The following is a 16,122-nucleotide window of genomic DNA, read 5'->3' on the forward strand; positions in this document are numbered from 1 at the left end:
GCCAGTCCCTCTGGAGGGCCAGCAACAGGGCATAGAAGTTGAGGCCTTGCCTTCCCCTGATGTTGCCTCCAAGCTCTGGGATTCAAAGGATTAGTGCCTCAGAATGTGGAGGTTCGCTCGTAGCCCAAGCACTCCCCTCTCCCAGGTGCAGAATTTTTCTGGAAAGGAAGGAAAGGATACAGTAGTATTCTGGCATTCTGGCAGCCGACTAGCACGGGCTTTTCGGAGCCCCGAAAGGAAGAAGAGGGAGAGCCTGGCACAGCTGGCAGAAAGGAAGTGGCGCGGGGGGGGGGCAATTCACAGAGGACAAAGGGGAGATGGTTACAGCTGGCCCCAGCGGTGACTGCAGTCTAAGGACAATCCCCAGGCTTCACACCACCTCCCAAGCCGTGTTTCTGCCAAGAGGCCTGCGACGCCCTCCCCAAAGGGTGCCCCCAGAAGGCCTTCTTGTGAAAGGCAGAATGCCACCTCCTTCTGGGTAGGGAACAGGAGCTCCTGCCCTAGGAACGCACAGCCGTCGTCGTACTTAAGAGAGAGACCGGCTTTTCCAGCGGAGGGACGCAGCAGCCCTCTCTCTGACTCCCGCAGGCAGCAAGGAGAGGAGCCACCGGTCAGGTGAGCGAATTGTTAGTGGCGCATGCGGTGTGTGTGTGTGTGTGTGTGTGTGCAGTGCCTCTGGGCTGTGGCCATCCGTCTGTCTTGAAATGTGAGCGAGAGTCAGGCTGAGGGTTCCCCAAATCGCTCTCCGAGGAGGCAAAGGTGGGGTGAGTCGGGCTGAGGTCCCCCGTCCTTGGCCTCTTGGCGGATGGCGGTGGCCCTGGTCAGAGTACCCACATTTCTCCTCCACTGCAGGGCGTGGCAGGCAGGGAGTGCCCAAGTGCCCGCCTCCTGCCTCGGACCCAAGCCCCCCCTGCTGGCTGCTGCTGCGGTTCTGGAGTTTGTTTGTCATTTTCCATTACAAAAAGAAAACAAAACATAATCTTTTACATATTTTGGAGTTTACATTACACATTTCCCCTCATCCATCTATCTATCTTTTGCCATCTTTTTTGAAACATACTTTCTTCTTTCCCTGCTAATACCATATTTACTTTATCCATTTCTTCTATTTCCATGATTTTCATAGTTAATTCTTCTCTATTACTTCAGATCTATTCCAAATCTCTAATATTGTTTTACAATTTCCCAAAACTTGCATATCTTCTCACAACTCCACCATATATGATAGTATGAACCGAATGTTTTTGTTACATCTCCAGCAATTCCCTGAGACATTTTTGTAGCATTTAGCAATCTTATCAGAAGTCCAATGCCACCTCTAAAACATTTTAAAAATGTTTTCCTTATACGTTGTGGCTCTTAAATTTTTTGTTGATTTCCACATTTTTGACCATTTTCCTACATTTATATTATGCCCCAAGTCCTTCATCCAAGCTTTCATACATGGTTTTATTATTTCATCTTGTAACACATTATTTAGTAAGAAATAGTAAGGTTCCGGAGTCTCTTGATGGAGTTTCCAGATGAGGGTCGATGTGGGCATGGCTGGTGCCACTGTGTGTAGCCCTCCTTGCCGGAAGGCCACCCGCAGCCTGAACACGTGATGCTTTGGAAGCAGAGCGTGCAGCCCCCCCCCCATCAACAGGAGGATCTGACCTCATGAGTTGATCGGCCAGACGGAGGGCGTGGGGGGGGGGAATCCCCAGGCCGGGTCAGGAGCCACGTCTGCACTTGGGGGTCAGTCCGCCCAGCCAGCCGTCCAAAGCCAAATGGGGAGGGGCAGACAGAAATCATTTCAGTTGCACTTTAGGGAAGAAGGGGACGTTTCCCAATGGTTAAAGAATTCTGTGGTGGAGGCTGATAAATTCTAAAGGAGATACTAGGGAGGGGCTGCGGCTCAGTGGCAGGGCCTCTGCTTGGCATGCAGGAGGTCCCAGGTTCCATCCCCGGAGGCATCTCCAGTTGAAAAGGACCAGGCAGGAGGGGATGGGAAAAGCCTCAGCCTGAGACCCCGGAGAACTGCCTCCAGTCAGAACAGACAAGGCTGACCTTGAAGGACCAAAAGGCCTAATTCAGGATGGCAGCTTTGTACTCAGGGAGGGGCTGTGTTTCAGGCCCTTCTCCCATTCCCATTCTCAACCGCCGGATGTTATTCGTTGTTGGCCCAATTTTGAGTAAAGCGATACAGGGACGAATTCACAGTGAATTTCTTTTCATTAATGAGCTGTCTCTGGAACACCGTGGTCATTTCAAATGGTGGTGTTTCCCCACCCCACCCCACCCTTTACCACCATACAATCTTCCTTGGACTAACTTTCTTTTTTTAAAAAAACATATAATTTTTATTCTTTTTCATAAACAGCAAAGATTTACATGGTAAGCATGAGCATAGTCAGCTCTCAGTGGCTTTATACATTTCGTACAGTTTGTCGGTATTATACAGTTTGAAAATTACCATAGATGCAGCGTGTTTATTACGTCAGGTACTGTTTCTTTGGTAGATAGATGCACTAGTATGGGGTACCATATACATACAATGTCATTCTGACCACCTCTAGATAGATTTTGTTTCAGAGTATCTGAGATTTTCCCCATTATATAAAGGTTCCATAGCTTTTTGTACCAGAGATTTACATTTAGCCTACTCGTGGCTTTCCATGTGGCTGCTAATGTGGTTTTGGCTGCATTAGATAGAGCATTTTCCTCTCTGAGATTTAAAAGCAGAGCCTCCGGGGATTTGTCTATCTTGATTTTGGTTATGATGGTTATTTCTTCTATTATTTTATCCCCGAAGGATGCTACCTCCAGGCATTCATACCATCAGTGTATGCAACTGCCTATTTCCTCACACCCCCTCCAGCAAAGTGGGCTTGAATTATTTGCAATGTATGAACAAAATCACAATGGAACAAAAATATGAATTAAGCATACCATGGTACCAATATCTCCAAATTAACCACCTATGCTCAGAAATAAAACTTAGAGATATTATGCGAAAAACTATAACTCCTTTTGAAGCATTGATAAGAGATGCAGATGAAAGTAAGAAAGGGGTAGCATCCAAAATATATGCCATCTCAACGTCCTTTCAAGAGAACACAATGCTACCATATCAGAAATACTGGGGAAAGTGTGTAAAACAGAACTCACCCAAGATAAATGGCTAGATATCTGGAGAACCTACGAAAACAAATCCCCCATAATGACACAAAAATGGCAAAATTTCAGAATAATATCCACCTGGTACAAAATTCCTTGGACTTTCTAAAAAACATTCAAATTGAGCCCTTTAGCACCCAACCAGTATAGCAGCACCATTGAGATGCCTTGACTCCATTCAAAAAAAGTCTGAGGAAGATCGTGCGGCAAAAAGGGGCAGCAATATCGTGCAGCAAAAAGGGGCGGCGGGGGGGGGGAGCAGCATTAAGCAGCACACCACAGCCATTCAGAAGTGCAACAGAGCGGTAGAAAACTGAAGAAAGCCGTTTCCCTCTAAAGCAACTCAGCCACACTTTGCTAACCCAGCGCAAGCAGGTTTGTACGAATAGGTAAATAAATTCCACTAGCAGCCAATTAGCAAAATGAGTCTGAAATGACAGGGGAAATATTTTGATAATAGAAAACAAGTGTAGTAGACAGACTCAACAATTACAACAAGCCAAAAAGCTGAAGAACATGTAATAGAGAATGATGTCTACAAAACAGCTACAATGAAAAAGTACAAAATGTAAAGGATGGAGAACTGGGAGGCCCTACAATGTCTAAACCACGGAGGACTGCTAAATAATTTGACGTTGTGTCTGGATGTTTGATAACAACGTTTCAAAGTTCATCCTTCATCAGGGTGTTCTATAATAAATTACACAACTTAGTAAGAAAAGGAGAGCCATACAAAGAAATTGCAAGCTCAACGTGTAAGTCTAACCAACAGCTTACCCCCTTTTAACCTGCTGTGGTTTTCACATTCACACTGACATGCTTTGGGGACAGTCTGTGCTAACAGAAAATACAACAAGTCATTCAGTGTAAATACAACGTAAATAGGTATAACATTGCTAAAAGCATTTCTTGTTGAGTCTGTTAACCACACTTGTTTTTGTCTTCTATTGTCATTATATAATAGTGTAGTGAACATTATTGAATGCTGTCAGGAAAACTATTTTAGCAACCAGTTACTAAAACAAAATGCAAAGGCAGTTTGAAAAGGGCCTCAGTGGAAGAGGCTCTGCTTGGCTTGCAAAAGGTCTTATGTTTTGGTCTCCAGCAGGACCTGGCAGTCAGGGGTGTGAAAGACCCCTGCCTGAGACCCTGGAGAGCTGCTTGAAGTCTGGGTAGACCAGACTGGCCCTGAAGGTCCGATTCAGTATAAAGTGGCTTTATGTGTGTTCCTGTGTGGGGCTGGCCTGGGTGGGAGAGCTGGACTGACCTCACTCTATTTTCCCCACCGGAAATTGTCCTTGGCCCATTCACACACACACATCTGACTTCAGACTTTCCGAGCAGGAAGCCTTTAAGTTTGACGTCGGGTTCTGTACCCGCCTTACACACAATTCTTTTTCCTCCAGTGTACTTATTCTGCAGCTACAATTTAAAAATGTACTTTTCTAAATCAGGGTTGGAAGTCATTTGTGGTGTGTGTGTGGGTGTCCAAAGTGGGTTTCTAAAAAAAAAAAATCACACAATTGCCCTATCACAGCTACAGTTTGGTGTCGTGGTTAAGTGCGCGGACTCTAATCTGGGAGAACCGGGTTTGATTCCAGGCTTTGCAGATGTATTTCAGCATTAGTTTCTTGAATGAAAGGGAACAGAAAGGAACTCAGGCAAGGGGGAAAACCCAGTGTTGAAACTGACCAGACTTTGTCTGAAACTGACAAGTGTCAGAGTCCGCAGCAATCATTTCTCAACAAAGTTCTTTCAGGAGGTCCAAGTTTATTGAGTGCAGTAAAGGCAGGTCATCTGGGCATACATTCAGTGTCAAGACTAGTTGCAAGTGCATGCAAGGGGTGTTATGCAAAATTCAGAAGGGCCCCCCTGATGGGTCTGAGCCAATCAAGGAATAAGCTAAAGCACGCCTAAGCTAATGGGCTTGCATTCCCAGCGAAAGCAGCAGCAAGGTGCCAAGGTCACCGGCCTACACTAGCAGATAAGAGGAGACAGGAAGAAATGAAACTTAAGATTCTATTACCACAACAGACTATCCATCAGCTTCTCCCCCTTCCACCAGCTATGACAGCGGCCTAGCTGACAACAAGCAGCTGCTAAGTCCCCTTTTCCATATTGTGAGCACAAGGGGATTCTCTGCTGTGTTATCAGCCCCTGTGAAAAATGGGAAAGAGGCACACAATCTCATAATATGGGGGAACACGTTGAGTGTACAGAATGCACAGCAGAACCCACTGACACTGGCGCTACAAGCTGTGATCGTTGGCAAGTGTGCATGTGTGTATCTTAGCGCAGCTGCATAGTCATGGTAATTTCCTGCCCTTCCTTGAAAATTAGTGTGGGTTTTTTCTTTGTGATTCTCTAATTTGATCCTGTACACTGGTCACAATCTTGGCATTTTTTGAAAGCCCGTCCTCCAAACAAGTGTATCCCAAGAGATTCTTAGGTTCGGCGGTTCTTAGAAGGTCCATGTGGCTCAGCTGCCATTTTAATGTTAGGCTTCTGGAGACGGCCAAAATGGTTTCCCCCCTCCAAAAAGCTTTGTTCACTAAAGCATGAAAGGGGAAAACACTAAAAAAAAAAAAAAAGCTTTAGGCTTCCCATCCCAGTGCCTCTCTCTTTCTTTACATCTCATGTCAATTTCATTCTGTAGTGATGATCCCCCCCCCGCTTTATTTTGTTTGCATGCAGCAGTGTTCCCTCTAAGCTGAGTTAGCGTGAGCTAGCTCACCGTTTTTTAGCCTCCGGCTCACACATTCTTGTCTTTGCTCAGGAAGGATGGGGCTCCAGAGCAAACTGATTTATGCAGCAGCCAAATCGCTCGCTCACAACTTTAATGCCAGTCGCTCACCAAGTAGAATTTTTGCTCACAGGACTCCACAGCTTAGAGGGAACAGTGGCATGCAGTACTGAAAACTTCTTCCTTTTTTTTCCCACTGGGGTTGCAGCTGTTTTCCTCTTTTCTGATCCCCCTTTCAAGTCAATACCAGCAGGGAACTAAACCTCATGCAGCTCCTTTTAAATTCCTCCCCCCGCCCATCATTTTAATTTTTTTATTCAGCAATCTGAGACTAGCGATAGTCTCATATCATTAGACTCATGCTGCTTGTCAAAAAAAATTACAATTTTAGAACAACGAGAAAATGGAGCTTGTACATCGATGAAGGGGGGAGGAGGGTGGAAGGTGCAGAGTGGGCAGAACGACCTTGATGTGGGTGGGGAGTGACCTTCAAAGAGCAGCAAAAGGGCTGGGGGGGGGGATCCAAGGGAATCTGTATGTTTTTGAATTACCTTCGGCTGGGAAGTGAAACAAGGGGGAAATCGGCACAAAAGCACTCTCAGAAAACCCAGGGAAACAGCGAGCAGAAAGCAAACTGAGCACTAAAGGGAGAGAAATCAATGCAGGATGGCAAAGAAGATGGACATGCATGGTGGAAGCGAGGGGAAACACCCGTGCATAATAGGCCACCCCGAGCGGCTTTTACTGCACATTTTCCATTAGGTGGGTGTGAAAGAAAGCTGGGCGAGGGCTGGTTTTTGGCAGGAAAATGGCACAAGGGGGGAATGCTGGTTTTCCCCTTAAGTGGCCTTTTGTTGAAACCCAAATCAAGAAGGATCACCCCAGAATCTCCTGTGACGTATCAGCCTGTGTTTGCCTGGGAGAGACGGGGCCAACCAGTCCGAAGGCTTGCTGCACCCCCACCCCACCCCACCCAGGTATGCGCCTGGAGCCCTGCCGCCAAACTTCTCCTTGAGAGTCTTTCCAGACAACATATCAGCCCTCAGGAGGTTCAGATGTTCACAGCGTGTTAATGGGGCCCTTCCGGGAACCGTTTAGGAGCCATTTGTGGGGACAGCCTGTTCCAGCCTCTCATCAGGCAAAACGGAAGCTTGGCACCGAGTCCCAAACATCACAGGGAACCCGCCCAGCCATCTGCAGAACAAGCAGTGCTATTTTTGGCCCCAGGCTTGTTTTGTTTGTCTGGCCCCACTGCTGGACCTACCGAGGGCACCTGGTATTTCTGGCCACTGCCTGACACAGAGTGCTGGACTGGAGGGGCCATTGGCCTGAACCAACACTGGCTTCTCTTATGTTCTTATGTCTGGGGCAAGTGATGCGCTGTCTTCTTAGTGCTTGGGGGGGGGCAACAGTGGGGGGGCTTCCAGTGTCCTGACCCCACTGCTGGACCTCCTGAGGGCACCTGGTATTTCTGGCCACTGTGTGACACAGAGTGTTGGACTGGAGGGGCCTTTGGCCTGATCCAACATTGGCTTCTCTCATGCTCTTATGTCTGGGGCAAGGGATGCTCTGTATTCTTGGTGCTTGGGGGGGGCAACAGTGGGGGGGCTTCTAGTGTCCTGGCCCCACTGCTGGACCTCCTGATGGCACCTGGTATTTCTGGCCACTGTGTGACAGAGAGTGTTGGACTGCATGGGCCACTGGCCTGATCCAACATTGGCGTCTCTTATGTCCTTATGTTTTTCTATTGATAGTTTGTGATTTCATGGTCTTGATTTTAATTTAAAAGCTGCCTCCGGTGGGAATAAACCAACAATCAATATAGTTACTTCCCACAAATTGGAGGCAGACCCCATCCATGGGACATCCTGGCAAGCCAGAATACCGCGGGGTTGGGTTTTCTTTGGGGGGGGGAGTGTGAGGATTTGCCTGCAGCATGTGGAGGCCTGGGGTACAGACTGAGAGTCAGAAGAGATGTGCTGAAGATCACATCTGTAAAGTGGTCGTGGCGAGTCTTTCAAAAGCCTCCCCATGAGCAAGGAGTGGGGCAGTCCCCTTCTCGGCCGTCTCAGTAGCATCTTGGATGTAGCCATTTGAGCGGGGGGGAGTCAGGAGGACTGCGAACATCATGATATGATGACATGAACCGGCCTTCTACTGAACCAGACCAGGGGTCCTTTAAGGTCAATGTTGCCCGCTCAGACTGGCCACGACTCCCCAGGGTCTCAGGCGGAGGTCTTTCCCACCACCTCCCGCCTGGTCCTTTGAACTGGAGATGCCGCCGGGGATTGAACCGGGGCCCTTCTGCATGCCAAGCAGAGGCTCCTCCCCTGAGCAGTGGTGCCTCCCTGTGGGTGGGTCTGGACTGACGGCTCTCCTCTTGCAGGTTTCAGGGCACCCAAGGCGGGCCCGTCCGTCCCGCCTGCCATGAGTTGGCCCAACCGCACAGGCCCGGCCGTCCCGCCTTCCTTCTTCTTGGTGGGGATCCCCGGACTGGAGTCTGCTCACCTGCCCGTCTCCTTCCTGTTCTGTGCGATGTACGTGCTGGCGCTGGTGGGAAACGGGACGATCCTCCTGGTCATCTGCCTGGAGCGCACGCTCCACCAGCCCATGTTCCTCCTTCTGGCCCTGCTCTCCGTGGCGGACCTGGGCCTCTCCAGCTCCACCATTCCCAAGATGCTGGCCGTCTTCTGGCTTGGGGCTCACGACATTGCCTTCCACGCCTGCCTGGCCCAGATGTTTTTCCTTCACGCCTTCACCGCCCTGGAGTCTGGCCTGCTGCTGGCCATGGCCTTTGACCGCTACGTGGCCGTGTGCGACCCGCTGCGGTACACGGCCATCCTCACGGACCTGGCCGTTGCCAAAATGGCTGTGGCCATAGTCGGCCGGGCATTGGTCCTCCTGATTCCGCTGGTCCTGCTGGCCATGTGCCTCCCCTTCTGCCGGAGCCGGGTCATCGCCCACTCCTACTGTGAGCACATGGCCGTGGTCAAGCTGGCCTGCGGGGACACCAAGCTCAACAGTGCCTACGGGCTGGTGGTGGTTGCCACGGTGATCGGGTTCGACATGGTCTTCATTGCCGTGTCTTATTTCCTCATCCTGGGGGCCGTCTTCCGGCTGCCGTCCCGGGAAGCCCGTGGAAAGACGTTCGGCACCTGCAGCTCCCACGTCTGCGTCATCCTGCTCTTCTACACGCCGGCCATTTTCTCCTTCTTCACCCACCGCTTTGGCCACGGTGTGGCCCCCTACGTCCACATCCTCCTGGGCAACCTCTACCTCTTTGCTCCTCCGGCCCTGAACCCCGTGGTCTACGCCTGGAGGACAAAGCCCGTTCGCCAGAGAGTCCTGAGTGCCTTGCGCTCCTGCAAGGGGTGACGTGAAGCGACACTGGAGACTTCTGGGGGCTCCACTGGAGAAGAGCAGGACATTGCTGTGGGCGCCATTCACAGGCACGCTCCGCTCAGCTCCCCGAATCCCACCCCCTTGTCATGGTTCTCCCCCAGTAACCGGCCTCTTCTGCACGGGAGGAGGGACAGGACCAGGCGCTTGGGGCTGTCTTTATCGCACGCACACAGCCCGCATGGAGCAGTGTTTTTCAAACCATGAAAGAGGCATGGGCCACAGGAAGGGGCTGTGTGGCTTAGTAGCAGGGCATCTGCTTGGCCCACAGAAGGCCACCAGTTCGATCCCAAGCAGCATCTCCAGGTAACAGAACCAGGGCAGGAGGTGAGGGGAAAGACCAGGCAAATTCCAGCATGCACCCCACAACTGGCAGCAATGAATACTCTGTCTGGGGCAGGGATGCTCTGTCTTCTTGGTGCTTGGTGGGGCCACAGTGGGAGGGCTTCTGGAGTTCTGGCCCCGCTGGTGGACCTCCTGATGGCTCCTGGTATTTTTGGCCACTGTGTGACACAGAGTGCAGGATTGGATGGCCCTTGGCCTGATCCAACACTGGCTTCTCTTATTTTCTTAGGAGACCCTGGAGAGCCTTCTGCCAGAGTGAGTAGGCAAGACTGACCCTGATAGACCGGGGGGGGGGGGCTGATTCAGTCAAAGGCAGCTTCACCTGTGTTCATGTGAGGAAGGTGTCCAGTGTTAGCCGAATTGCTTTATTTACAGCAACTGGCAATTTATAAATGGGTGCTTGCCAACTATACCAAGATCCTGTTCCCACCAAGGGTTATCAGAGAAGGAGTCGAGGCTGGTGTTGTTAAAACAGATCTCATACAATAAATCTCATACAAACAATACTGATGCACTCGCACATTCAATCAAGTTCCTTAGAAATACAGTATTAAAAATAAGCATGGTTGCATTTGCAGGTGGGGGTGATGATGGGTGATACTTATCTGTCTTCGCAGCTTGGTTGTTCCAATGAAGAATAGAGGGGAAGAAATGGAAAACTAAAGGGATCCACACTACCAGAACTTAGCAGGACTGTGTGGGGGTCTCTTGACTGCAGATCAAGAGATCAAAGTAGAGGCAAGGGTTTGGGGATAGCAAGCTGGACAAAAGGGGAGTATAAAGCAGACAGGTTGTTGCGGGGAATGCTAGGTAGCAAGGGCCAGGTGAATGGTCCTTACCTTTTATAGGTGGTCTTTTGGGTGGTTGGCAACTGTGCCAACCTCTTGACCCACCTACCTATTAGTCCGTCCCAAAAACACTCCTATTGGTTGCGTGTAGTGAGGGGTGGCTACCTAGAGGGTTGGACAATATTGTAACCTAAGACCTAACACAAAGGAGGGCATCTGGGCAAGTGTGAAAACTTGGCGTCAGGATGCTCCCTTGAAGTGCAGATGAAGCTTGGCCATTCCTCTGGTCATCAAAGGTCCATCTTGCAGGACATGCCAATGTAGAAATAAAGCAGAGATGTGGATTGCGTGACCACAAACAATTCAGCAATGGGGGCTGCTTCTTCTCAAGTTGTTGTTTTGCTGACAACAATGGAGATGTGTTCAAATATTAAATTCATTCCTTAACATCCAGCCTCCTCTCCCCCAGAGACCCTTCCCAATCTGGGGCTACAGTGCTGAGGCGCCTCGTCTCAAATCTTTCCCCTCTGGGGTTTTTTCCGCCCCCCAACATTCCCGTGGGAAGCCCAGAAAAGGGCCTTTTCCACAGGTCTGTCTGCACTGCAGGGGAAACGTCTGGCATTTGCAGCCAGCATGCACACAAATCCGTTTATCCAGGGCTGCCTGAACATGAGTCCGGCGAGTTTCCTGCAGTGCAGAATTTGCCACACTCTGGGTCACTCGTTTCACACGGCCCTAGTCCATGCTGGGAATTACTGTGTGTGTGTGGGGGGGAAGGCTCTACAGAGAGGCTATGAATTCTTCCGTCCAGTGGGGAGTCACGGGCCAGTTGTCCGACCCATGGGGGTCACCTCTTCTTCACCTCCTTCAATTAACATGGTGGCTCAAGGTTATGCATTCATGGGTTTTTTTTCCGCACATGCAAGAAGGATTTTAGATTCATCGGTCCTCTAGGCCCTCGATTTACTCTACAAGAGACAGCAGAAATCCTCCGGTCTGCTGTCTTATTGGCCACTCACGGGCTTCTTACGATTGTTTCCACCCCTGTGTCACCTTGTGGTCTGAGACCCAAGACCTTCCCCCACCTCTCCTCTGAGGGGAGGCTGCCTGTCCTTCCATGAGTTAGACTATTTGATCCTGTGCTCTCCCCGAGACAGAAAAAGTGCTGCTTCGAATCATTACGTGTTCAGGAGGGCACGGGAAAAGGTCCGTGTCCATGTCCAGGCCATCTGATTAGGTGCCTTAAGGGTCTTTGCGCCTGTGCTGGCCTCTCTGGCTCAGAGAGCTCTCTCTACCCTTTCTGCACAGAGTCACGTGGTGGGAAGGAGAAGAGCTCCTGGAAAAGACAATAGTGACCAGCTCATCGTTTAGTAGTCATCTCAGCTCAACTCTAAGACTGAAAAACGGGCCTTGCAGCTGTATAGATACTGCCTCCCCAGGCTATTTACATGACAACTAACTACTACTCTATAGGTCCATTCCAGGATCCTGGCTAGCTATTGTTCTGGTGGAACAAGCTCAGCCTGTTTCCAGGTACTGTTCAGGCTCAGTACATAACACCAGGATGCCAGCTCCCCCTCTGGCATCTCCCGGAGCAGCCCGGCTGGTACCTGCGGCAGCTGCGGCGCCTCTTTCCTCCCGCCCGGCATCTAGACCAGCCAAAACTACCTCCTGCCAGAGCTCCTCCGGCTTCCGGAGGCAGGGCCGAGCCCAGAGGCATGACACGAGTCCGGGGCGGAGCTCACATGTTACAATCCTGGGCCCAACCCTCTCTGTAGTTGATGCACCCCATCAGGACCGCCTCGGGGTTCAGTTCTTGCCGTGAAGGGAGGCGGGGAGGCCGGGCTTCCTCAAGAGCGGCGGACGGTTCACGCAACGGGCTATCCTGTCGCCTACCAGCCTCCTGTCTTTTCCAGGGAGATGTCCTCGATCCGATGGGAGGCGCCTGCAGGCCGGTGGCCGCCAGAGGTGCCCCGCCGCCCCTTCTCACCATTGCCTACATGAGTGAAACACCACACTGCAACAATTAGCACCAAAGCTCTGAATAAATCTAATCAACATCAACGTAAATAATCTTTGGGGGGGGGGGAAACCCTATTCGTTTATATAGCGTCATGACTCATTTATTTATGCAATAAATCCATCCGTTTCTACACACATCGATGTGCAGTACATTCCAGGCAGGGTAAATTTGTAGGGCAATTATATGACAATATTCCAAAAAGTGTAAGACATCATAAGAAGAGTTCAACAGGTCATCCAATCCAATAGAAGGGTTCATCAAAAATCCACACAGATCTTTAGTGAGAGGAGCAGCAATAGGTTACAGTTCCTAAGCCCTAGGAGGCTTCTTCAAATGCCCAGGGAGAAGGTGGCAACCAATGTTCCCTCTAAGGTGAGTTAGTGTGAGCTAGCTTGCAGTCTTTTAGCCTCCAGCTCACACATTTTTGTCTCAACTCAGGAAGGAGCATATGGAGCAGAGGTCCATCAGTGGCTATTAGCCACAAGGTATAGCTAGGGGCTCTGGGGCAAGTGATGCTCTGTCTTCTTGGTGCTTGGGGGGGGGGTCAACAGTGGGAGGGCTTCTAATGTCCTGGCCCCACTGCTGGACCTCCTGATGGCACCTGGTATTTCTGGCCACTGTGTGACACAGAGTGTTGGACTGGATGGGCCTTTGGCCTGATCCAACATTGGCGTCTCTTATGTTCTTATGAGGGCTCCAGAGCAAACTAATACATGCAGCAGCCAAATCACTGGCTCACAACTCTCATGCCAGGAGCTCACCAAGTAGGATTTTTGCTCACAAGACTCCACAGCTTAGAGGGAGCATTGCATAGCAACTGGCCACAAATACCTTTTCAGCTGATGCTCAGTGTTTAAAAACTGGGCACCGTTGCACAGCTCCAGAGTGAAATTAACCAGAACATTACAGCGATGTCACAGCCCCAAAGGAAAAGCCCCCCCCCGCGTCCTTGTTTCATTCTGCTGGATCTATCCTTGCAGAGGAGGGAGAGCTTGTACCTGAAGGCGGGCCCTCTGCAACTTACCTGGCTGCTCCTTGCTCCTCATGGCCCCACTGAGGGCTGCAGGGGGCGGGGCTTGTTGCACGTGCCCACCCCCTGGGCTCCTTACTGCCGGAGCTCCGCTCCTGTGTGCTCCTGCAAGAAATTACCCCTGGTTTTAATCTGTTTGGCATTTATGGTCCGTTTGTCTCACTGAATGATGTAGAGGTACGGATTCATTTATGGTCCCCTTGTCTCACTGAGCTGTGTGTATAGGAAATGTATAGTAGCTTATTTTTTTGTATTCTGCTTGACTCACTGAGATTTGTAAAGTCAAACAGGTGGAATGGGGAAGGTGTGATGCAGACTTGATTCGAGTGTATGATGCCAAACAGATTTCAGGACACACCAAGGGCTGCTAGATGACAACTATCCTGTGGAGTGAGCGAGGCTGCGGATGCCTGTAGGGACTTGAACCTGGGTCTCTTCGGTCCAGCAGGATAGTTATACACTTGCTGAGTGGAAGAACAGCTATTACCAAGAAGAGAAGAGGATATTGGATTTACACCCCGCCCTTCACTCGGAGTCTCAAAGCGGCTCACAAACTCCTTTCCCTCCCCCTCCCCACAAGAAATACCCTGTGAGGTAGGCAGGGCTCAGAGGGCTCTTTCAAGAACTGCCCTTCAAAGGACAGCTCTTGTCAGAACTATGGCTTGCCCAAGGTCATCCAGCAGCTGCAAGTGGAGGAGTGGGGAATCAGACGCGGTTCTCCCAGATTAGCATCCATGCTCCTCACCCCTTCACCAACCCACTACCCCCAAAGTATCACGGAGCAGCACATTCATGCAACTTGCAGTCTACTCCACTGGAATGCGCTACTGCTCCTCAAATGCAGGGAAACAAAGGCCCCTAACCCACCTCACACATCTGTACGGTTTCCTAATGATTTAGGCTACTTATTTGCCTGCAAAACTCTCCGATATTACAAAACTAGCCAAGCCCTCTCCTGTGTGAACCCCTAGCCAGAGAAGGGACAGAGAATGCGCTTTTATCAGCACCATTTTTAAAGGCTTCTTTTGACCCATAATGATACAGCAAACACATTTATTCTTTAAATGTAGTTTGTTCTTCTTAGAATGACTTGGGAATCTTTTCTGTGGCTGGCCTGTGAACCCACGCCATGTGTGCCGGCACAGAAGCCGTGACGACGGATCCCGAAGGCGCTGTAGAACTGCCTTGCTGCTTCAGCCATGGCTCTGCTCATCTGCTCTGACCCACTGGGGGATCTGCATCCTGTTCAGCCCCAAACAGCTGAAGGCATAATTGTCAGGTTTCTCAAAGAATCAACAGAGTTACTTCCTATAGAAGAGGTTACTTTATTGAAGCATTGAGTCACTGGAAAGGTTTCTGTTTAGAATAACATGAGGATACAGCAACAGGTAGTATAAAGGAATTCATAATGCCCCTAAACCAATGATTCTAGTTCCCGCCTAAGGACCAGAAACATTTCTACGCGCCAATTCCTTGGGAACCTAACGGCACGTCGTTATCTCTACTCAGCAGTTCACATAGCTTTGCTAATTAAAACAAAACGAAGCCCTCTCCTATCTCACACCTGTGGCCCTGGATTCAAGCGTGTTTCACTAACAAGCTAAGTCATAAGTGGCTCTAGGCATGCGCATGATTTGCTAAGCAACCAACATATAGTAAACAGCACAAGGGAACAGAGCATACAGCAAGTGCAGCAAAGTAATTAATAGAATCAGAACATGAACACAAAACATTTGTCAGCTTGCTGACAATAATACTGTCCTCACAGGGTCTCTTGACAATTCCTTCCTCTCCTCAACAGGAGGAATCCTGAAGGCGCTGCAGAACTGCCTTGCTGCTCCAGCCATGGGTCTGCTCATCTGCTCTGACCCACTGGGATCTGCATCCTGTTCAGCCCCAAACAACTGAAGGTATAATACTGTCCTCACAGGGTCTCTTGACAATTCCTTCCTCTCCTCAACAGGAGGAATCCTGAAGGCGCTGCAGAACTGCCTTGCTGCTCCAGCCATGGGTCTGCTCATCTGCTCTGACCCACTGGGATCTGCATCCTGTTCAGCCCCAAACAATAAAATGCCCTGAGCCTAGGAAAACATGAATTGGCTGGGCACTGCAAGCTTCTCCCCCACCCCACCCCCAGGTCACTCAGAGTGGCAGAGGCTCTTCGGTCTAATGCCCCCCTTTTGGCTGTGGGTTCCCAGGTCAGAGCACCCACTCAGGAACCTGTTCCCAGGTCCATTCGGCAGAGACAAGCTGGCTCAAAACATCAACTGTTTATTTGCAAGGAGACAACTTCGGCAAGTAACAGCTTCAACTAGCAAACAAGCACTGGAAAGTGAAACTAGAGTTCCCTCCATTGAAATACACTGCAGCACAAAGTTGCAAAGAAAATGTAGGGTTGGGTAATGCCTCTCCAGGACTGGTTGTCAGGTAAAAATGTTAGTAAATGAAGGATGCTGGATGGCCAAACTGTGTCTATGCCAGTAGCAGAGAGGCTGTAGATATCTGTTCGCCTCAACTTGTCAATTTCCTCACAGGATTTGGGAAAGGAAACGTTTTTGCCAGTTTTGTGCATGTCAGAAAGGGTGAGATTGGCACATAATCTGAAGAAGCAAGTTTCACAGGGGAGAGCGATCAC

At 50.0% G+C, this 16,122-nt stretch overlaps 1 protein-coding gene across 1 annotated transcript; it reads left to right on the forward strand.

Annotated features, from left to right (window-relative positions):
• The first annotated feature begins 8,329 nt into the window (after positions 1-8,329).
• On the forward strand, positions 8,330-9,277 carry LOC107124127 (olfactory receptor 52E4-like). Its single transcript, XM_015427521.1, has one exon. The coding sequence runs from the start codon at positions 8,330-8,332 to the stop codon at positions 9,275-9,277; it is 948 nt and encodes a 315-aa protein (XP_015283007.1).
• The last annotated feature ends 6,845 nt before the right edge of the window (positions 9,278-16,122 follow it).

This window comes from Gekko japonicus, unplaced genomic scaffold, assembly GCF_001447785.1.
Source record: "Gekko japonicus isolate JY-2015 unplaced genomic scaffold, Gekko_japonicus_V1.1 scaffold4594, whole genome shotgun sequence".
Lineage (NCBI taxonomy): Eukaryota > Metazoa > Chordata > Lepidosauria > Squamata > Gekkonidae > Gekko > Gekko japonicus.

Bases quoted from the DNA above. Each gene is read 5' to 3' on its own strand.
- LOC107124127 (XM_015427521.1), top strand. From the start codon at position 8,330: ATGAGTTGGCCCAACCGCACAGGCCCGGCCGTCCCGCCTTCCTTCTTC.